The sequence below is a fragment of the Gnatocerus cornutus genome, unplaced genomic scaffold (genome assembly GCF_029298725.1).
Source record: "Gnatocerus cornutus isolate USDA-ARS CGAHR unplaced genomic scaffold, icGnaCorn1.1 ctg00000023.1, whole genome shotgun sequence".
NCBI lineage: Eukaryota > Metazoa > Arthropoda > Insecta > Coleoptera > Tenebrionidae > Gnatocerus > Gnatocerus cornutus.
The window spans coordinates 2,074,668-2,094,447 of record NW_028275375.1 but is presented as its reverse complement, the minus strand read 5'-3'; the positions used below and the strand labels follow the sequence as shown (position 1 = coordinate 2,094,447).

The 19,780-nt window shown below is 42.2% G+C and overlaps 7 protein-coding genes across 7 annotated transcripts; 4 read left to right on the top strand and 3 right to left on the bottom strand.

Moving 5' to 3' along the window:
• Positions 1-112: 112 nt before the first annotated feature.
• On the top strand, positions 113-743 carry LOC148166333 (uncharacterized). The gene is made up of 2 exons (XM_088049411.1): positions 113-460; positions 508-743. Exons 1-2 carry the CDS (start codon positions 233-235, stop codon positions 679-681), a joined length of 402 nt encoding a protein of 133 aa, XP_087905537.1. The 5' UTR covers positions 113-232; the 3' UTR covers positions 682-743.
• A 23-nt stretch (positions 744-766) lies between these two features.
• On the bottom strand, positions 767-8,510 carry LOC148166332 (ankyrin repeat and BTB/POZ domain-containing protein 2-like). Its single transcript, XM_088049407.1, is given in 10 exon segments — positions 767-1,293; positions 1,296-1,616; positions 1,664-2,440; positions 2,489-3,305; positions 3,352-3,756; positions 3,804-4,030; positions 4,077-4,265; positions 4,311-4,686; positions 8,097-8,247; positions 8,295-8,510. Coding segments are annotated over 10 exon segments (3,723 nt in total). The 5' UTR covers positions 8,317-8,510; the 3' UTR covers positions 767-855.
• A 462-nt stretch (positions 8,511-8,972) lies between these two features.
• LOC148166331 (ADP-ribosylation factor-like protein 1) lies at positions 8,973-10,063 on the top strand. The gene is made up of 4 exons (XM_088049409.1): positions 8,973-9,157; positions 9,219-9,435; positions 9,482-9,593; positions 9,639-10,063. Exons 1-4 carry the CDS (start codon positions 9,154-9,156, stop codon positions 9,846-9,848), a joined length of 543 nt encoding a protein of 180 aa, XP_087905535.1. The 5' UTR covers positions 8,973-9,153; the 3' UTR covers positions 9,849-10,063.
• Positions 10,064-10,075: 12 nt separating this feature from the next.
• On the bottom strand, positions 10,076-13,029 carry LOC148166330 (uncharacterized). Its single transcript, XM_088049408.1, has 2 exons — positions 12,786-13,029; positions 10,076-12,737 (listed from the first exon to the last, which is right to left on the bottom strand). The coding sequence occupies exons 1-2, from the start codon at positions 12,918-12,920 to the stop codon at positions 11,229-11,231; spliced, it is 1,644 nt and encodes a 547-aa protein (XP_087905534.1). The 5' UTR covers positions 12,921-13,029; the 3' UTR covers positions 10,076-11,228.
• Positions 13,030-13,193: 164 nt separating this feature from the next.
• LOC148166329 (barrier-to-autointegration factor-like) lies at positions 13,194-13,771 on the top strand. The gene is made up of 2 exons (XM_088049106.1): positions 13,194-13,424; positions 13,466-13,771. Exons 1-2 carry the CDS (start codon positions 13,299-13,301, stop codon positions 13,610-13,612), a joined length of 273 nt encoding a protein of 90 aa, XP_087905232.1. The 5' UTR covers positions 13,194-13,298; the 3' UTR covers positions 13,613-13,771.
• On the bottom strand, positions 13,768-14,764 carry LOC148166328 (triosephosphate isomerase-like). The gene is made up of 2 exons (XM_088049105.1): positions 14,141-14,764; positions 13,768-14,092 (listed from the first exon to the last, which is right to left on the bottom strand). Exons 1-2 carry the CDS (start codon positions 14,605-14,607, stop codon positions 13,816-13,818), a joined length of 744 nt encoding a protein of 247 aa, XP_087905231.1. The 5' UTR covers positions 14,608-14,764; the 3' UTR covers positions 13,768-13,815.
• A 1,708-nt stretch (positions 14,765-16,472) lies between these two features.
• On the top strand, positions 16,473-18,327 carry LOC148166327 (N(4)-(Beta-N-acetylglucosaminyl)-L-asparaginase-like). Its single transcript, XM_088048683.1, has 5 exons — positions 16,473-16,674; positions 17,126-17,235; positions 17,298-17,680; positions 17,731-18,029; positions 18,075-18,327. Exons 2-5 carry the CDS (start codon positions 17,130-17,132, stop codon positions 18,301-18,303), a joined length of 1,017 nt encoding a protein of 338 aa, XP_087904809.1. The 5' UTR covers positions 16,473-16,674; positions 17,126-17,129; the 3' UTR covers positions 18,304-18,327.
• The last annotated feature ends 1,453 nt before the right edge of the window (positions 18,328-19,780 follow it).

Here is a 19,780-nt window from a genome sequence, read left to right as displayed (position 1 = left end):
AATTCCAACTTTGTAATGATCGGTGAAGGTTTTATTTCAACCAATTGGTTATAATAAGGACGCACTGTAATTTTAAACCTTTTAAAACCGATTTTTTGTTAAAAAAATCTAGTAACTTTCGTTTGTGGTTGGCACCCCTGCGCCTCGCCAAACGTCACTTTTCAAACAAACGTTCAAATCTAACGGCAATTCCAGTTCTGAAAATCGTTTTCTTCTGTAATAACCGGTAAGAATGGCCCCCAACGAGTTATTACGCTCAAACCGCCCCCCTCAAACCTCCCACACCTGTCGGCGGCGCCTCCAGAACAATTTCGACGAAAGTGACACCAAACCCGCAGATCGCAGTGTCTTATCAGTGTTATCTCTCAATGATAACACGCGTAAAGCGCTGCGGAATGGGGCAGAGCGGCTTTCGAAGACTTTCAACAGTGTGCGCACGACCATCGGGACGATAACTCAGGTAATTTGTTGGTTTTAAAGGAATTTGTTTGTAAGTGCGAGTTGTAGAAGTTTCGTGGATCGACCAGACGTAGACAGATATTGGAAGAGGGCCCCATGACCCCGAATTGCGCCACTCCGCACACTTTTTCTAAGCAGGTTTTAGGCAGGACCCCCACGAAGATGTACAGCCCGTTTGGGATCGAGACTCCGGCTAAGCGTGGGAAGGAAAATGCGCCGTAGTTTTGAGACTGATGCTTAATTTTACTTATTTATTCTTTTTTTAATAAAACGTTCGCTCAGTTTTTTGTGTAATCAAACCCGCACGGTCCGTACAAGTTTTATTGCTTCAAGTTAAAATAACAATAAGGCAACACTAATAAATATATAAATAATCCTTAATTAGAACAATAACAATTATTTATTTACAGTTTGTAAGTTTTGAGCTTTGAAAGTACTCTGCGTCTTCCTCGCTTTAATTCTGTTTTGTAGCGTGTTTAACAGTCCTGCGAGAACGTCATGGTTGGGCAACTTCTTCGCGAAAAGAAGTCTTTTAACAGAATCGTCGTACGTCAACAGCGCCACCATGTTCTGCAGAAGAAACCCTTGGCAGTACTCGAGGAGCTGCACTGCATTGTAAACTTTCGCATGGATGTACATTGAGACAACGTTATCTAATGCCAACATTGCAGCACAACGACTCTCACAGTATCTTAAGAGGCCATCCAACTGGAAGAAGTTGGCAGCCGCCATGAGCTCCAGGATGTCGTCTTGGGCGGGTTCCAACGCCTGGCAGCCCCCTTGGTACAGGAACTGCATCACAATCTGTAAAAACTCGCATAAGAGACGAGTACTAAATTTCGATGATAGAGACGTACTTGGAAAATATCGTATCTAATATCGTTGATTTGTACCGTCGGCAGCCCCCCTTCGCACAACTTTGAACTTAACATGGATCTCAGTCTTGAACTTGCGGTCACCAGGACGATTTTATGGGCGTAGAACAAGCGGCCTTCGACTCTGAAAGTCACGTCGCTTAATTCCGGATTGTTGACATATTTCGGATCGATTCTGGAACCGGAAGTCGCTGAAAGCACGCAGTTTTTAATGGGTTTGATGGGCTCCCACCCGAAGCACGTGGAGAAGATGTCGGCCAACAACAGAGTTGTTCCCTCCTTCTGCAATTAAAGACACTAACACCAATTCTTAGGAAAGTTGATCTTACTTTGCTGTATCTAAAGATATTGAAGAGCAGCGGCAAACACTCTTGGACGAACTGCGAGCTGTAGTCATCCGGACACACCTGGAGGAAGTCTTGGAGGAGTTGGTCGATGACACAATCCAAACGCGCTTCGTGCGCGGCGCCGAGGGAGTGCATCCAGCAGTGGAGAGTCCACGGAACTCCAAGAGTTCGGATTTCGACGGTGATGTCCAGGTGGTTGTTCTCCGCGCTGTGGTACATCGCCTCTTGCAGACACTTCACCTGGGACTTCGTGAAGTGAGGGGTGGTGTTGGAGGAGGATGAACAATTAGGAGCGGCGCCTTCAGCGAGGATCTCTTCCAAAGATAACACCTCTTTATTGACGGGAATCAAAGGCTGGGCTAGGAGCTTCTGGAGGATGGCTCTTTGTCCGTGCGCCGCCGCCACTGAGATTGCGCTGTAACACCCTCTTTGAGCCGAGGCGGAGTAGCAGAGGGAGTCCTTCATTTGAGTTGAGAAGAAGGGATGAGCGCCGTGGGCTAACAAGAGGGAGACGACTTCGGAGTTGCCGTTTCCACAAGCGACCTGCAGAGGGGTGAGGGTGCACTTGTCTTCGCTTAATCGAGCGCCCCCTTCGACGTTCGCCCCACGTTCCAACAAGATCCGAGCACATCGAACATGGCCCTTCGCCGCCGCGTAAGTTAGAGCGGTCCAGTGCTGCGACTCTCCGTTCACTGCAGAGAAGTTGGTGCTGGAAATTGGGGTTTCCACGTCGACGGAGGCTCCGCTGTCCAGAAGAGCCTGAAAATTAAGGTGTTATTGTGGAGTTGTTGGGGGTTGAGCACCCACTGTTAGAGCGATGTCGTCGTCGTGGATGGCCGCCAGCATGAGAGCCGTGTGTCCCTGAAGATTCAGCGTGTCCAACCTTGTTGACACCGGCAGCAAAGAAACGGCGTGTTGGATGAGCTCCGGGCGTCCAGTTAACAACAACCGGAATGCGAGTTCCACTTGGATCTGTCTGGAGGCTTCGATGTGGTCTTCCTCGTTCCCGGTGTTCTTCCGGATTCTCAACATTTCTTCTCCGAGGTTGCGCACCGGACAGTCCACCCCCGGCAGGAGAAGACGCGCGGCTTGCATAACATCATCTTTGTCGATAAGAGGGGAGAATCGGTGCTCGCTGTGTGCGGTGGCCACCCTCAACCACTCCACAAGTGGCGGAAGGACAACATACGCTCTTTCATAGCAGAGTTCTTGGACGGCGCTCGCGCCTTGCTCCACGTGCTCGAGTTGAGAACACCGCATGAAGTAGAAGAGCGTTCTTATGGCTTTCGGACATAATGGCACACGGGGTTGCATCCGACTGATGAGCTCCTGGAGTTCCTTCAACGACCCCACGCAGGTGGTCATCAGGGATGGTTCAGGCGACGCGGGGCTCCCGACGCTGGAAATAGACGCCCATCTCGGCAAAGCGAGGGCCCCGGAGGCTATCCTACCGGCGTTCAAATGGGCGTAGGGTTGCAACAACCCCCAGAGATCCCCGTTGTTGGCTATCGCATGCTCCAGCAGAGTCGCGGTGAGAGTAACTTCGCTATCACTGGGCAAGCATTGCAGAAGAATCTCTTCGAGGAGGTTCTCCACGCCGGCGCAGAGAAAAACCGCCGCGTACCTGTGGGGGGGACAATCAGTGGATATTTTAAGGGGGCGAAACTTACTCGTGCACGAATCTCGCGAGTTTGATGTCCGTCATCCATCGATGGAAGCGGCCGATGTGAAACTGTAACCCCGCTCTTAAGGATTTGCTCTGTTTGAGGGCGCAGTCCCCTGACATCGCCAGCATCGCCGCCGCGCGAAGAGACGCTTTGATGCAGGAGTCCGCCAGAGGGGGGCACAGAACTATCCGGAAAGAGACAGTAATGTCGTGCTTCGTGCAGATTCCCAGTGTTGAAGACAATCTCTGAATCTCTCGCCCTATTCTAACAAGCGCCCTCTGGAGTAAATAAGACAGGCGCGGGATCGTCTCAACACTGACTCTGGAGACGTGGTCGCGGAAGCGACCGGTTTGCAACACCCGCAAGATACAATGGTTCGTCCAAGGAAGGTGTTGCAACTCCACGAGACTAAAAGAACTCAATTAGAGTGAAGGTTTGGTCATCAGGAGTCGTACCGATTATGCGAATCGACCCATACAAACTCATCGGCGCTGGTAATGTTAGTATTGATGGTCTCAAGCGAAGAATGTCGCATTAGTCGCCTGACTGCAGGCTCCGAGCTCTCGGAACCGGCGCTAATACTAGAGTAAGTACTGGAGGATGTGTGCGAGCGCATTGTTAGTTGCTGAAGCGCGAGTTTGATGTCTTCGAGGCCTCCGCTTCCGGTCCATGGTACATGCAACTACACTTTAGTTAACAGAGAAATGAAATTTAGCGGAAGAACTAACCCGGGCAGGGGTGGCTCTGTGCCGCGAGCGATTATGCTGTGTGGACGCGCGGTTTTTCGGCATCTTCTGCATGACACCAGCTGTTAAACGATCAGTTCCTCGAGGAGAACTGTGACCATTGTCGGACATACTCGCATGACCGGAAGAGCGATTTTCGTCGGAGGAACTGTTGCAGTGGGTTCTCTGTTGCTGAAATCAACACCTTAAGAAGAGAATACGAATAGTACCATCTACCTGTGCGCGCAGTTCTTGGATTGTAACGTGGTGGTGTTGTCTGGAAATCGAACTCCCTTGAGGAGACAATTTTAGGGCGGTGTTCGCTGGCGCGGTTTTGTTCGGCTCGGTGTCCCTTTCCGGCACCATATTGGTGGAGTGCGAACAGTTATTCTTGTACTCCTGACAGTTGTTCAAATTCTTATTGTTAATTTTCTCCGTCTGTTCGTTGAAAGTCGCAGTTTTCACGTTATTAGCGATGTACAAGTGTTGGAAGTGCTCCACTTTGCGCTTAGGCGAGACCATTCCTTCGTCGTGTTGGCTCAACTTCGCTGGGGTGTTAACCCTCGGGAACTCTTTGTTGGAGTCGTGGTACGAATGTTCGCTCTTCGACAATCTGAAACGGAAGAAAAGGTCGTTACTACCTGAAACCCGCGAATCTCCACTTTACCTCCTCTGTTCTAAGTAACATTTCAACATATCGGCTTCCATCCCCAGCGGAAAATCGTCTGAACTGTCTGAATAGTATTCGTTGCACGTCCGAACATCCTCAATTATCTGACTCGCCAAAGAAAACGTATTTTTAAAAACAACACTAATCACATGGCTGTTTTCTATAGAATCAAGACTCATGTACTCGTCGATCTGTTCTTTTATTGTTATCCGCGGATTATCCTCGACTCTATCTAATTTATCATCGTTGACGTAAATCACCGATTTGTGTTTTTTCTCCGCGCACTTTTCTTCTTCACCTTCGTTGTTGTTGAACCAGTCCGATTCCATCCCGAAAAAAGTGTACTTTTTCGGTTCGCGGCACTCATTTTCGGGTTTGGACAAAATGAAGTTTTGCGTCGCGGTGGGTTTTAGCCGGGTTTCGCAGCCTTTTAGTTCGAGGCACAGTAAGCACTGGCAGAATTCATCACAAGCCATTTTTAGAGGTGAGGCCTCGGAGGTGATGAGCCGACTGAAGAGCGCGAAGGAGCGAAATGAAGAGGCTGAGCCACTTCCCAGAGGACTATTGTTTTTTCTTTAATCTCGAGCGATAGTTTTTCATTAATTTCACTTCTCATTAAAGGGGACGCGTAATTAGCGAAAAAAAGTGTGAATTGGACGAAGCTGGAGTGTTCTAGAAGGACTCGTATTAAATTTGCCCTAGAAGTCAATTGGGGGGCCCGTAAAATTGCCCTAAAGATTTTTTTCTGTAGCAAATGGACCGAATAATGAGAAATGAGTCGAATTTCTCATGATTAAGTAATCATCTATGCCAATTTAGCTGTTTATTTTTTTTTCCGGTTATCATTGCAGTAAATCACTGAAACCAATTGAAAAAACAAGAACAATAGTGGCATGCGTAAACACAACCTTGGAATGTTCCGAGATAAATAATCTTCCCATACTTTCCTGAACGAAACTAACTAGTTCTACTTTCTACGACAAAAGTCTGCAATTTTGTATTCTCACATTTCATTTGAACAATGATTACCTGAATTTATTCAATTAATTGTGTGAATGCGCGCGGAGAAAGACTCTCCAGTGATTAGCATGAAGAAAGTGAACGTGACGAGGAGACGCGCGATTTTTATTTACAGTGACGACCGAAAATAAATCAAAAATTTAGTTGTGTAAATATGGTTTTTAAGTAGGCATAATATTTATAAAGGTAGGCAACATGACGATAAAACAAATGAATAAATTGACAGTGCTTCTTTCTGGAAACTGAAATTACGGAGACGCACGATTTTTCATTTGTTTTATCAACGTCATGATTAAGCCTACTGTGATGAATAATATGCCGACTTTGACCATTTTGAAAACCAGATTCACACGAGTAAGCTTTTGATTTCGGTTATTTTTGCTCGTCACTGTAAAAAATAGTGCGTCTCCTTGTCATGTAATTTCAGTTTCCAGAAAGAAGCACTGTCAATTTATTCATTTGTTTTATCCTCATGTTGCCTACGTTTATAAATATTATCCTTACTCGTTTTTTACAATGACGACCTAAAATAACTGAAATCAAAAACTTTGTTCTGTGATAAGTAGGCATAATATTTATCACGGTAGGCAACAACGACATTGAAAAAACAAATGAAAAAATTGACAGCGCTTCCTTCCGAAAACTGAAATAACCGAAATGCGCGGGTTTTTTTTACAGTGACGAGCAAAAATAACCGCAGTCAAAAGCTGAGTTGTGTAAATCTGGTTTTCAAGATGAACAAAGTTGGCGTAATATTTAACACGGTAGGCAACAGTCACTCTGATAAAACAAATGAAAAAATTGACAGCAGTTCCTTCCGAAAACTAAAATAACAGAGATGCACGATTTTTTTTACAGTGACGAGCAAAATAACTGAAATTGAAAATTTAGTTGGGTGAATCTGGTTTTCAAGAACAAAGTAGGCAACAGCGACGTTGAAAAAACAAATGAAAAAATTGACAGCGCTTCCTTCCGAAAATTGAAATTACAAAGACACGCTTTTTTTTACAGTAACGAGCAAAAATAACCAAAATCAAAAACTTAGTTGTGTGAATCTGGTTTCCAAGACGATCAAAGAGACATAATATTTATCACGGTAGGCAACAGTGACGTTGATAAAACAAATGAAAAAATTGACAGTGCTTCCTTCCGAAAACTGGGATTACGTGACAAGACGCACGATTTTTACAATGACGAGCAAAAATAACTGAAATAAAAAACTTAGTTGTGTGAATCTGGTTTCCAAGACGATCAAAGCAGGCATAATATTTGTCACGGTAGGCAACAGGGACGTTTGAAAAACAAATCAAAATTGACAGCACTTTCTTTTGAAAACAGAAATTACGCAGACGAGCAAAAATAACCAAAATCAAAAACTTAGTTGTGTGAATTTCGTTTTCAAAATAAACAAAGTAGGCATAATATTTATCACAGTAGGCTAAATCATGACGCTGACAAAACAAATGAACAAATTGACAGTGCTTTCTTCCGAAAACTGAAATTACGTGTACTAAACTGGCGATTAGCATGAAAAAAGTGAACTTAACAAGAAGACGCACGATTTTTTTACAGTAAGGAGCAAAAATAACCGAAATCAAAAACATAGTTGTTTTCAAAATGAAGAAAGTAGGCATAATATTTACCACAGTAGGCTTAATCATGATGTTGATAAAACAAATGAAAAAAATGACAGTGCTTCCTTCTAGAAACTGAAATTACGTGACAAGGAGACACGCGATTTTTTTACAGTGACGAGCAAAAATAACCGCAGTCAAAAGCCTAATTGTGTGAATCTGGTTTTGAAGATGAACAAAGTAGGCCTAATATTTATCCCGGTAGGGAATAATGACATTGATAAAACAAATGAAAAAATTGACAGTGCCTCCTTCCGAAAACTGAAATTTCTTGTGTTCAAGTGACGATAGCAACTCTAGCGAACGTGACAAATAGACGTGCGTGTTTTTTTTTACAACAACGAGCAAAAATAACCGAAACCAAAAATTCAGTTGTGTGAATCTGGTTTTCGAAATGAACAAAGTAGGCATAATATTTATCACAGAGTAGGCTTAATCATGACGTTGATAAAACAAATGAAAAAATTGACAGTGCTCCTTCCGAAAACTGAAATTACGCGTTTTATTAGAGTGGCGATGGCAACTTTGGGTTATTTATTTTCCTTGTGTTTCCAATGTGACAACACTGTTAATTAATTAATTGATTAATTAAGTTAATTGAAATTAGTATTGGTAGTTCGGATGACGTCCGCCTTGTAGTTCAATATAATAATAAATAAAGTAAGTGAGAATTTGGGCGCGCAAAAAGTGTCCACGTACCGTCTGGGCTTCGGCCTGAGGATTTCGTGGTTGGCATCCGTGATGCAGAGAGGGCTGAGGGGCCCCGAGAGATGGTCCACCCCCGTCCAGGCCTGCTCCGGAGGGTCATTTAAGGGCGCCAGTTCCCATCCAGCGGGCCCCTTCTGGCTCTCTACGACATACCAATAAACTCGTTAATTCCCTCCAGCATCGGCTCACCTGTTGCTCCATCGCATTCCATTTCGGATGAACTTTGCACGGATTTTCTTCTTTAGCTCAGAAGACGCTCATTTCGCAACAAACGACGATTTTCCATTCAATATTGAAGGGTCTTCAGGTAAATGCATGGACTTAACACTTGTGACTGATCGCAGTTGTAAACATTACCTTGACCAGCAGCGCCGCGATTGGGATGGCCCAAAGAAACGGACGAAAAGTTGATTCTTAGGCCAGACGACCTCTTCTTCGGTCGGAATTTATTGTGCGCCTATGGTCGCAAGAACTGGTTTTCAACAATGGGAACGTGAGGAGATTCAGGCAAATCGACAAATTCAAATTTTAGGTAGATTTCAGCGCTCCTTAAAATGAAAATTCAAGCGGAGGAAAATCCGGCGATTTCCCGAACTCCCCAAAACCCAAATATCCCCCCTTTTCAATCAGTTGTATTAAACAATTTCTTTTTTTTTTATTTACTGTTATTACAACCCCGGGGCTCTTAATAAAATATGCGCACAAAAAAATTTCGATCAAATTCGAAATTACCGCCAAAATTCAAAAAAAAAACTCATCACCACAAGTCAGGTCCAGGATCCACCAATCACGATAAGCATTACTCAGCGTAACTTTTTTATTATCACCAGTTTTTACTCTTCGCATTCCTCTGTTTTTTACGTTCGTCGAAACAATTACAGATTCCTGTAACCAAGTGACGTTTGACAGTTTGGCAGTTTATGTTTACGACACGTCAGGTCCGTGAAAATTAAAGGCTTTACGTTTTTAGTTCGAAATAATTTCTAAAATGAAATAGTTACAATTGCATCAAATCAATTGCTTGTGTGTTAAGTTTAGTTCAAACGCAATGGGTGAGGAATTACCGGAAATACAGCCCCCGGAAGAATTTGTAGGTTAACCAAACAATTTTAGGTGTTCTCTTCAGTTACTTTAAGAGCCTTTTGGGGGCCCGAGAGATGCGGATTTTGATTTTGGGACTCGATGGGGCCGGTAAAACCACAATACTGTATAGATTACAAGTAGGGGAAGTCGTTACTACGATTCCAACAATTGGATTCAACGTTGAACAAGTGCAGTATAAAAATCTTAATTTCCAAGTGTGGGATTTGGGGGGGCAGACGAGTATAAGGTAACCCTACAATTTCCCCTCCCAGAAGGTTCAAATTCTGTTTCAGACCCTACTGGAGGTGTTACTACAGCAATACAGATGCAATTATTTATGTTGTCGATTCAGCAGATAAAGAACGAATGGGAATTTCGAAAGACGAGCTTTTTCACATGCTTAGGGTGAGATTTGTCACGTCACTACAACCCCCTCACGTTTTTTTCTAGGAGGAAGAACTGGGGGATGCTATTCTTGTAGTGTTGGCAAACAAACAGGACATCCCTGGCTGCATGTCTTTAAAAGAAGTCCACCAAGCTCTTGGACTGGAGGCGTTAAAAAATAGAACTTTTCAAATATTTAAAACATCGGCTACAAAAGGTGAGGGTTTGGACATGGCGATGGAATGGCTCGCTAATGCTTTAAAAAACAAGAAATAACAGTAACACGTCACAAACTGTTTCTAGTCTTATAAAAATTGATACGTTTTGAAAATTATTCATTTAGCTGAGTTGGAGATTCTGTCTTATTTATGGCTTATGTCGTTTGATTCATTCCAAATATTCATGAAACATACTATCTGCAATCTATTTAAGATTTCATACCATGTTTTGTATTATAGACTTAAATAAATGTGGATATCATTCATACCAAATACTCGTTCATTGTCCTGACGATTCAGTTTATTCACTGGCAAAATATAAAAATATCATAAATTAAGAGCTATTTACACAGGTGGCTATAGTATGTTCATCGAGACGAGTCAGCGGGTCTAAACAATGAACACGCCCACTCCTGGCTTTGCTGCATTCCTATTGGACGCTTCTGGACTTTGCTGCGTTGTTATTGGACACTTCCACATTTTTCCGCATTCCGATTGGACGCTTCCAAATTTTTCTGCGTTGCTATTGGATGCTTTCAGATTTGTCATCATTCTGCATTCTAATTGGATATTTCCGCATTTTCCTCAATTTTTCTTGGATGCTTTCAGACTTTGCCGCATTGAAATTGGATACATCCAGATTTTGATGGATTGCTATTGAATGCTTCTAGATTTTGTTGAATTCCGATTGGATGCTTCTGGACTTTGCTGCGTTGTTATTGGACACTTCCACATTTTTTCCGCATTCCGATTGGACGCTTCCAAATTTTTCTGCGTTGCTATTGGTTGCTTCCAGATTTGACATTCTGCATTCTATTGGATATTTCCACATTTTCCTCAATTTTTATTGGATGCTTTCAGACTTTGCCGCATTGACGTTGGATACATCCAGATTTTGATGGATTGCTATTGAATGCTTTTAGATTTTGTTGAATTCCGATTGGATGCTTCTGGACTTTGCTGCGTTGTTATTGGACACTTCCACATTTCTTCCGCATTCCGATTGGACGCTTCCAAATTTTTCTGCGTTGCTATTGGATGCTTCCAGAATTGTCATCATTCGGAATTCTAATTGGATATTTCCACATTTTCCTCAAATTTTATTGGATGCTTTTAGACTTTGCCGCATTGATATTGGATGCATCCAAAATTAGTGGAATTGCTATTGAATGCTTTTAGATTTTGTTGAATTCCGATTGGATGCGTGTAGACTTTGCTGCGTTGTTATTGGATACTTCCACATTTTGCGGCATTCCGATTGGAGGCTTCAAAATTTTTGTGCGTTGCTATTGAATGCTTCTAAATTTTGTTGAATTCCTATTGGATGCTTCCAAGCGGCTCAACGTTTTGTCGTGCCGACTCGTCTCGATGAACACGCTATAGTAACTCACTCAGATTGCGCACACGATTTTTTCCACGTATGAAATTCGCCCCACACCTACACGTTGTTCACATACTTTTTATGCTTCCTCAAATGCACCGACAGATACGACGACGTCGCGAAACTCCGATTACAAATACTGCAGGTGTAGGGCTTCTCCCCCGTGTGCTTCCTAAAATGCACATTCAAGCTACTACTCTGCGTGAACTTCTTCCCGCACAATTCGCAGGTGAAGGGTTTTTCGCCCGTGTGGGTCCTCAGATGTTTGTCTAAATAGTTCGCTCTAGTGAAGGTGCGGTCACACACCGCGCACCCGAAGAGGTTCTCCCCCGTGTGGGTCCTCGTGTGCTCCTGCAGATACGCCGCTGTGGTGAATTTCTTATCGCAGGTGATGCAGGTGAACTTCTCCCCCGTGTGCTTCATCATGTGCGATTGGAGCTCCGACGCGTAGTTGCAGATTTTATCACAAATCATGCATTTGTACGGTTGGCGCCCCGTGTGCTGCCTCATGTGGACCGTAAGTTGGGATGAATGGGTGAATTCCTGGGGGCAGATTTTGCAACTGAATTTCTCGCCGGTGTGCTTCTTCATGTGGACTGTTAGGTGCGACGACTGCGTGAAGGTTTTCCCGCAGACTGTGCACTGCCAGGGCCTGTCCCCCGTGTGCGTCTTCAAATGGGAGTTGAGGATGTACCCAGAGGTGAATTTCTTCTCGCAGAAGTTGCAAGCGAACGGTTTTTCGCCGGTGTGCGACCTCATATGAACCTGAAGATCACTCGCTTTGATGTAGCGCTTCTCGCAGCAATTACACGCGTAGGGCTTCTCCCCCGTGTGTATCCTCATGTGCACCGTCAGCTCCGCCGTGATGGTAAACCGCTTCTCGCAGACTTTACACTGAAAGGGTTTTTCCCCGGTGTGCCGCCGAATGTGCTCCCGCAGATGCGACGAGTGGTGGAACTTCTTCTCGCAATATTTGCACTCAAAGGGCTTCTCCCCCGTGTGCGTCCTCATGTGGATCTTCAAATTCGCGTTCTTCGCGTACTTTTTCCCACAGAGCTCGCACGACCATTTGTACGGATCCTCGACGATTATCGTCGTTTTGCTCTGTTGGGCCTCCAACCGAGCCGCTGCTGGAGTCAACGTGGGGTACTGAGGAAGAGGCTGAGTCTGCGTTTTCACCGATCTCGTCGGTACGACCAACTTCTTCGCGTTTTTCTCGTATTTGGCGAAACCGGTGGTGGCCACTGAGTCAGGACTCGCGCTCGGGGAGTTCTCCACCTGTCTCGTCGACTTGGCGAGGGGGTTTTCATCGAGGAACTGCTTAAACTGGAGGTATTCAGTGTTGTGGTTATTCGTGTTCTCCTTCTGGGGGTTATCGACGATGTGGATCGCGTTCGCCAACTGGTACTCATCGAGATTCGTGTACGACGTGACTTTTTCTTGGGTGAAGTACTGCTGCGAGGTGCTCTCGGAGTTTATACACATCAAGCGGAAATCGTAGGAGATTCGGAGTTTTTCCGTGCAGCTCGAACAGAGCAAGTGCGAGTAGCCGTCTTTTATCCATGCCTGGAAAAGTACGAAATGAGGGGAAATTGAGGTTTTGGTGCAACTTACGATGTCGGAGACGCAGGCTAGGAGTTTATCACATAATTTTATATTATCACTGTCTAGAGAGGTTATGGGGGTTAAAGCACTTTCCACACGCAAACAAATGCGACAACAATCAGTTATTTGAAAGACGCTGTTCATTGTTTATAGTCATGAAGAAAACGCGGGTGGTTTTATTTATAAACAATAAGATGCGACAGGTCTGTCAAAATAACAACAAATGTAACTGGGTTGTCAACCGCGTAGATGGCAGCACAAGCGTCGAAACTTTTGAAGGAAATTAAAATACAAAACGACTCTTTTTGTCAAATTGGGGCCCAGGAGAACGAAACTTTTGTTATTATCCACTGTTTCTACCCCAATTTTGAATTTATGAACCTACAATTGTGTTGTCTCATTGATTTTTCTAGGGACATTTCGTTTCTCCAACTGTCACCTGTCATTCTTGTCATATGAGATTTTAAACGCTTGGTTCATTCCGTTTGATTCGTCTTTGTTATTGCAAAAAGCGAAGTGAAAATGTCGAGTACTTCGCAAAAGCATCGCAATTTTGTCGCCGAGCCCATGGGCGAAAAACCAGTGACGGATTTAGCCGGCGTGGGCGAAGTTCTGGGGCGTCGTCTTGCCGCCGCTGGATTCGACAAGGTTGTGTTATATTGCGTAAACTTTTATTTAATTTTTTGTAGGCGTACGTCGTACTTGGTCAGTTCTTGGTGTTGAAGAAGAATCAAGAATTGTTTCAGGAGTGGATGAAGGATACCTGCCAGGCCAACGCGAAACAGTCTTCAGATTGCTGGCAATGTTTAAATGACTGGTGTGAAGAGTTCTTGTAAAGATACGGTGGGATCAAAGATGGAAATACTTTTTTATTTTGTATAGGGATTAAGACTTGGTTATGATTTATAATAGATTCTAATTTATTAATGAAGTTAGTTTAAAGGCAGCTTCATTTGATACATGAAGAACCATATTTTTAATAAAGTCTAACATTACTTCAGTCTTTATTCTAGAACATTGATCTATACACTGAGTTGATTTATTGCTTGGCGTTGACGATATTTACAAATTCGGGTTTCAAAGAAGCCCCCCCGACTAAAAATCCGTCGATATCAGGTTGCCCTGCTAGTTCTTTACAATTAGCGGCGGTCACAGAGCCCCCATACTGTATGCGAATCATTGAAGCAACAACTTTACCAATCTTGTCATTGAACCACTTCCTCAAAGCTTTGTGGACGTCTTGAGCCTGCTGGGGGGTTGCAGTTTTCCCAGTTCCAATAGCCCAAACAGGCTCATAAGCAATAACAACATTTGACCTACAATTTCGTGATAAAATTTGATTTTACCTTCTGTGTCTTCCTTACCAGTCCTGGATTTTATTCGCAATTGCTTGAGTCTGTCTAAAGACAACCTCCTCGGTTTTCCCAGCTTCGCGTTCTTGCAACGTCTCCCCAACACACGCAATGACCCTCAATCCAGCCTCCAAAGCATGCGCCACCTTTTCCGCCACCAACTCATCGCTTTCCCCGAAGATCTGCCTGCGTTCAGAGTGCCCCAAAATCACCCAATTCACCCCAATATCTTTGATCATCGCCGGAGAAATCTCCCCCGTGAAAGCTCCTTTGGCTACTTTATAACAGTTCTGAGCAGCAACCCCAATCGCCGGTGGTAAACTCGATCTCACATGCTCGAGGTACAACGCTGGGACGCCAACAACGACTTCAGTGTCTGGATTTAAGGGGCCTGTCTTCAGAAAGTTGACAATCTCGCCGATTTGCTTCTTGTCGCCGTTCATCTTCCAGTTACCACCAACAACGAATTTGCGTGACATTTTGCAGCCGGTGAACTTGTACTGTCTGGAAGAGTAAGACCAAGGGGGCTATAAATAACAGTGAGGTGAGAAATCACAGGTTACTTTGATCGGAGGACTTTTGATAATATTGTCCTTCGGACTGGCAAAGGTCAACAAGCCACACCTTTGGGTGCGTAGACGTTTTCACGCATCTCGCGGTTTTTGAAAACGGAATTTCGAGATTTTTGTTGATAAGGCTTTTGACTTATTTAGGTGGGATATTTAGGGGTCAAACATGTCTATAAATAGCCTCATTGGTTTTATTATTGATACAACTTCACTTACCTAACGAAATGAGTGGTGAATTTTGTGACTTGAGGCCATGACAGCATTATTTTATCGAAATACAAACTGATAACAGCCAACTCTTCTCCAGGGACTGTCTTATTTATTTACTCCTGGAAAAACTGTTTTATTCTTCCAGGCAAACGGACTAACAAAAGTGAGCTATTTTTACAAGATTACTTTATCAGGGACTGTCTTTTTCTTAGACAGTTACTTCAGGAACGTTTTATGGTCTATTATACTTCGTTTGAGCGTATCATTTCTTTTTGAAACGCAATGGATGTAATGGAACCATGCGTATGGAACCAAGGGCACTTTGCTTTTTACCGCAAGGAGAGGGAAACTACTACTAAAAGTACAACTTTCATTATGATATAAGGACACACAATTTGAAATTTCATTGTTTTTGCATGAAAATTGGTCGAGTTACAAGTGTTAGTTTACAACACAATTTTTTTTGGTTCGCTCTAAACATAAAAATTTCCAAAATCTGTTTTTTTGGTTCAATAATTCTGCACTCAAGTACAGTTAATTGACATGCCAGAGGTAATACCTTCTTCAAATTTCATTGCTATTGCATTAAAACTGTCCGAGTTGCACGTTTTGGTTCAAAACACAAAATTTTCGGTTCGCTTCAAATATGAAAATTTTCAAAATCTGAATTTTTGTTTCTATATTAGATTACTCTATCAGGGACTGTCTTGTATGGTCTATTATTCTTTGTTTGAGCGGTTCATTTCTATTTGAAACGCAATGGATGTAATGCAACCATGCGTATCGAACCAAGGGCCCTCTGCTTTTTACCGCAAGGAGAGGGAAACTACTACTAAAAGTACAACTTTAATTACGATACAAAGACGCAGTTTGAACATTTAAAGTTCATTGTTTTTGCATTAAAATTAACTGAGTTACACGTGTTAGTTTAAAACACAATTTTTTTTGGTTCGTTCGAAACATAAAAATTTCTAAAATCTGTTTTTTTGACTCAATAATTCTGCACTTTGGTACAGTTAATTGGCATGCTAGGGGTAATATCTTCTTTAAATTTCATTGCTATTAGTTCAAAACACACAAAATTTTCGGTTCGCTTCGAATATGAAAATTTTCAAAATCTGAATTTTTGGTTCTATATTTGAAAATTCTATCGGGGTCTTTTTCTTAGACAGTTACTCCAGGAACGTTTTATGGTCTATTATGCTTCGTTTAAGCGGTTCATTTCTTTTTGAAACGCAATGGATGTAATGCAACCATGCGTATCGAACCAAGGGCACTTTTCTTTTTACCGCAAAGAGAGCGAAACTACTACTAAAAGTACAACTTTAATTACGTTATAAGGACACAGTTTGAACATTCATCGCATTCCACAAGATAATCCTCTTCCCCAACCTCGTCCTTTTGAATAGTGAAATGACTTCCACACCTGCAACTGAATGTGGCTACATCTCCATCGCCAAATACCAACTCATTCTTTTTCAACTTTAAATAGATCATCACATTATCAGCATACGATTGTCTTTGTAAAAACAAATCGTACTCATGTCTAGAATTCTCATCTCGTAAAGTTTTCCAGGCTTTATCTATATTAAGAAATATCTCAGAAGAACCATCACATTTATCAGGATGATATTTCCTTATCAGGTCTTGATAACTTTGTTTTAGTTCTTCGTGAGAAGCAGTTTGTTCGCAATTTAAAAGCGTGTAGTAGTTATCTGTGTTGTTTTCCTGGGGCATCGTGCGCTGCAGTGTTCCACATTCCACCAGGTGGGTGATTCTAACCTAAAAAATGAGAAATGTTTATCGTGTTGTAACTCGTGTGTAAATGAGTGAAATTCGCAAATTTCAACGGTGTTTATACTTGCGATTTTCGAGGGCCCACAGTTCTAGAAAAAGGTCCAAAGGAACGTTTTATTATGATTTAATACAAACTTTCAAATTCCACGCCACTTGTGTTGGGGAAGTTAGGCAACTAACAATTCATTCGATGATGACCTTGGAAAATTTAAAGGCATTTTCTGTTTAATTTTAGTGGTGTTTGTTTATACTTGCGATTTTCGAGGCCCCAAACTTTAGAAAAAGGTCCAAAAAAACGTTTTATTTTGATTTAATACAAATTTTCAAATTCCACACCACTTATGTTTGGGGAAGTTAGGCAACCAACAATTCATCGCTGATTACCTTGGAAAATATAAAGGCATTTCCTGTTTATTTCCAGAAAAATGGCCCCATTAAGGATTCTGGTTTTCTTCATTTCTCTTTATAACACCCGAGCGTCTATTCCAATAGTCATGAACACGTGGCATTTCAAAGAAGCGACGGAAAGAGGTGAGCGGCTCGCAATTTAAAAAAATGTTGGCAGCCCTGTTACCTGTTACTTTTACTCCTAGTGTGGTCGATCATGGAACAAACTCCCCTAAGCGCCCTGGACGCGGTGACCATCGCTGGTACAGTTTGCGAAGACTCCCAGTGTGACCACAGTGTGGGTTTCGGGGGAAGTCCGGACGAAAATGGCGAGACTACTCTAGACGCAATGATTTTCGACGGAGCAACAATGAACATGGGGGCTGTTGGGGCACTGCGAAAAATCAAAAGCGCTCTTCAAGTAGCCAGACACGTCTTAGATTTCACCAAACATTCGTTCCTCGTCGGGGATTTAGCAACGGAGTTTGCGAAGAATTTCAAATTCAAAGAAGAGTCATTGGCGACGAACTTTTCAACGAACTTGTGGAGGAATTGGAGGGCGAATAACTGCCAACCGAACTTCTGGCAAGTACGTAAGGAGTTGGTTTAGAATCGTGTTTTTTCTAACTGTTGGTCTAGAACGTCCAGCCGGACCCTTCGAAGTCCTGCGGCCCTTACAGTTCCACCGACCTCTCCAACGACGTCACTGGTAAAGAGTGGCAGTTTTTCACCTCCACCAACCACGATACCATTGGAATTATCTCCATCGACGCCTCAGGGAACGTCGCAGCTGGAACTTCAACAAACGGAGCGAATCATAAAATTCCGGGGAGAGTCGGGGATTCCCCAATTCCGGGTGCCGGAGCTTATGCAGACAATGAGTTTGGCGCTGCTGTCGCCACCGGAGACGGCGATATTATGATGAGGTTTCTCCCTAGGTACAACCTTTTTTATTTTCAAAAATTGGTTTATTTTTTGGGTAGTTTTCTAGCTGTGGAGGAGTTGAGGAACGGGGCGTCGCCAACGAAAGCTGCCAAGACCGCAATTCAAAGAATTGCGCGGAAATTTCCCAACTTCTTTGGGGCTGTGCTGGTTAGCACGAATAAGGGCGAGTTTGGGGCTGCGTGCAATGGGATGGAGGCGTTTCCGTTTTGCGTGGCGAGCGAAGAGTTGGGGGGTGTGGTGGTGAAGAGTGTTAACTGTACTTTGTAAATAAACATAAGTAAATTGATTCCATTTTCGGTCCTTTATTTGGAAAATTCCAAAATCTGTCTTTTTGGCTCTATAATATTGCAATTTTACACAGTTAATTGGCATGCCAGAGGTAATATCTCCTTCAAATTTCATTGTTTTTGCAATAAAACTGCCTGGGTTACACGTTTTAGAACAAATCACAAATTTTTTCGGTACGCTCCAAATATAAAAATTTCCTAAATCTGTCATTTTGGCTCTAGAACTTTGCAATTAAACATTGTTAATTGGCATGCCAGAGGTAATATTTCCTGTAAATTTTATTGTTATTGTGTCAAAATTGCCAGAGTTACACGTATTAATTTATACATACAAAAATTTCCAAAAGTCGTTTTGGCTTTATAATTTGGCACGTTAGTACAGTTAATTGGCATGCCAAAGGTAATATCTTCCTCAAATTTCATTGTTTTTGCGTTAAAACTGCCTGAGTTATATGTAATAATTTCAAACACACAAAATTTTTCGTTCGCTCTAATCAAAAAAATTCCAAAACCTGCTTTTTTGGATCTACAATTCTGCACTTTGTAACAATTAATTGGCATGCCAGAAGTAATATCTCCCTTAAATTTTATTGTATTTGCGTTGCACTTATTAATTCTCAATACAAAAATTTTTGGTTCGCTCTAAACATAAAAATTTTCAAAATCTGTCTTTTTGGTTCTACAACTTTTCAATTTCATGATGTCAAATGTAATATTTCCTGTGAATTTCGTTGTTATTGCGTTAAAATAACATTTTTGGGTTTGCTCTAAATATAAAAATTTCCAAAATCTGTCTCTTTGGAATTATACTTTTGAAACTTTAGACAGTTAATTGGCATGTCAGAGATAATACCTCTCTTAAATTTCATTGTTGTTGCGTTAAAACTGTCCGAGTTACACGTGTTAGTTCAAAACACAAAATTTTTCGGTTCACTCTGATTAAAAAAAAACCAAAATCTATCTTTTTGGCTCTATAATTCTGCACTTTAGTACAGTTAACTGGCATGCCAGAAGTAATATCTTCCTTAAATTTCATTGTTTTTTCATTGAAACTGTCCGAGTTACACGTGTTAGTTAAAAAACACATCATTTTTTGGTATGCTCAAAATAAAAAAAAAAATTAAAGCCTCTCTTTTCGGCTCTATAATTCTGCACTTTACTACAGTTAATTGGTATGTCAAAGGTAACATCTCTCTTAAATTTCATTGTTTTTGCATAAAAATTGTCCAAGTTACACGTGTTAATTCAAAACGGATAATTTTTTGGTCGGCTCCGAATATAAAAATTTCCAAAATCTGTCTTTTTCACTCTGTAATTCTGCACTTTAGTACACTTAATTGGCATGCCAGAGGTAATATCTCACTTAAATTTTATTAGTTTTCCATTGAAACTGCCCGAGTTACAAGTTTTAATAGACAACAAAATTTTTTTTAGTTCCCTTTAAATATAAAAATTTC

Coding starts and splice junctions, on each gene's coding strand:
- LOC148166330 (XM_088049408.1), bottom strand. CDS start 12,920: ATGAACAGCGTCTTTCAAATAACTGATTGTTGTCGCATTTGTTTGCGT. Junction 12,738..12,785: donor TAGCCTGCGTCTCCGACATC/GTAAGTTGCACC, acceptor GTACTTTTCCAG/GCATGGATAAAAGACGGCTA.
- LOC148166329 (XM_088049106.1), top strand. CDS start 13,299: ATGTCGAGTACTTCGCAAAAGCATCGCAATTTTGTCGCCGAGCCCATG. Junction 13,425..13,465: donor CCGCCGCTGGATTCGACAAG/GTTGTGTTATAT, acceptor AATTTTTTGTAG/GCGTACGTCGTACTTGGTCA.
- LOC148166328 (XM_088049105.1), bottom strand. CDS start 14,607: ATGTCACGCAAATTCGTTGTTGGTGGTAACTGGAAGATGAACGGCGAC. Junction 14,093..14,140: donor GCGAATAAAATCCAGGACTG/GTAAGGAAGACA, acceptor ACGAAATTGTAG/GTCAAATGTTGTTATTGCTT.
- LOC148166331 (XM_088049409.1), top strand. Junction 9,436..9,481: donor GGGGGGCAGACGAGTATAAG/GTAACCCTACAA, acceptor ATTCTGTTTCAG/ACCCTACTGGAGGTGTTACT. Junction 9,594..9,638: donor AGCTTTTTCACATGCTTAGG/GTGAGATTTGTC, acceptor GTTTTTTTCTAG/GAGGAAGAACTGGGGGATGC.
- LOC148166327 (XM_088048683.1), top strand. CDS start 17,130: ATGGCCCCATTAAGGATTCTGGTTTTCTTCATTTCTCTTTATAACACC. Junction 17,681..17,730: donor GCCAACCGAACTTCTGGCAA/GTACGTAAGGAG, acceptor CTGTTGGTCTAG/AACGTCCAGCCGGACCCTTC. Junction 18,030..18,074: donor ATGATGAGGTTTCTCCCTAG/GTACAACCTTTT, acceptor TTTTTTGGGTAG/TTTTCTAGCTGTGGAGGAGT.
- LOC148166333 (XM_088049411.1), top strand. CDS start 233: ATGGCCCCCAACGAGTTATTACGCTCAAACCGCCCCCCTCAAACCTCC. Junction 461..507: donor CCATCGGGACGATAACTCAG/GTAATTTGTTGG, acceptor TGCGAGTTGTAG/AAGTTTCGTGGATCGACCAG.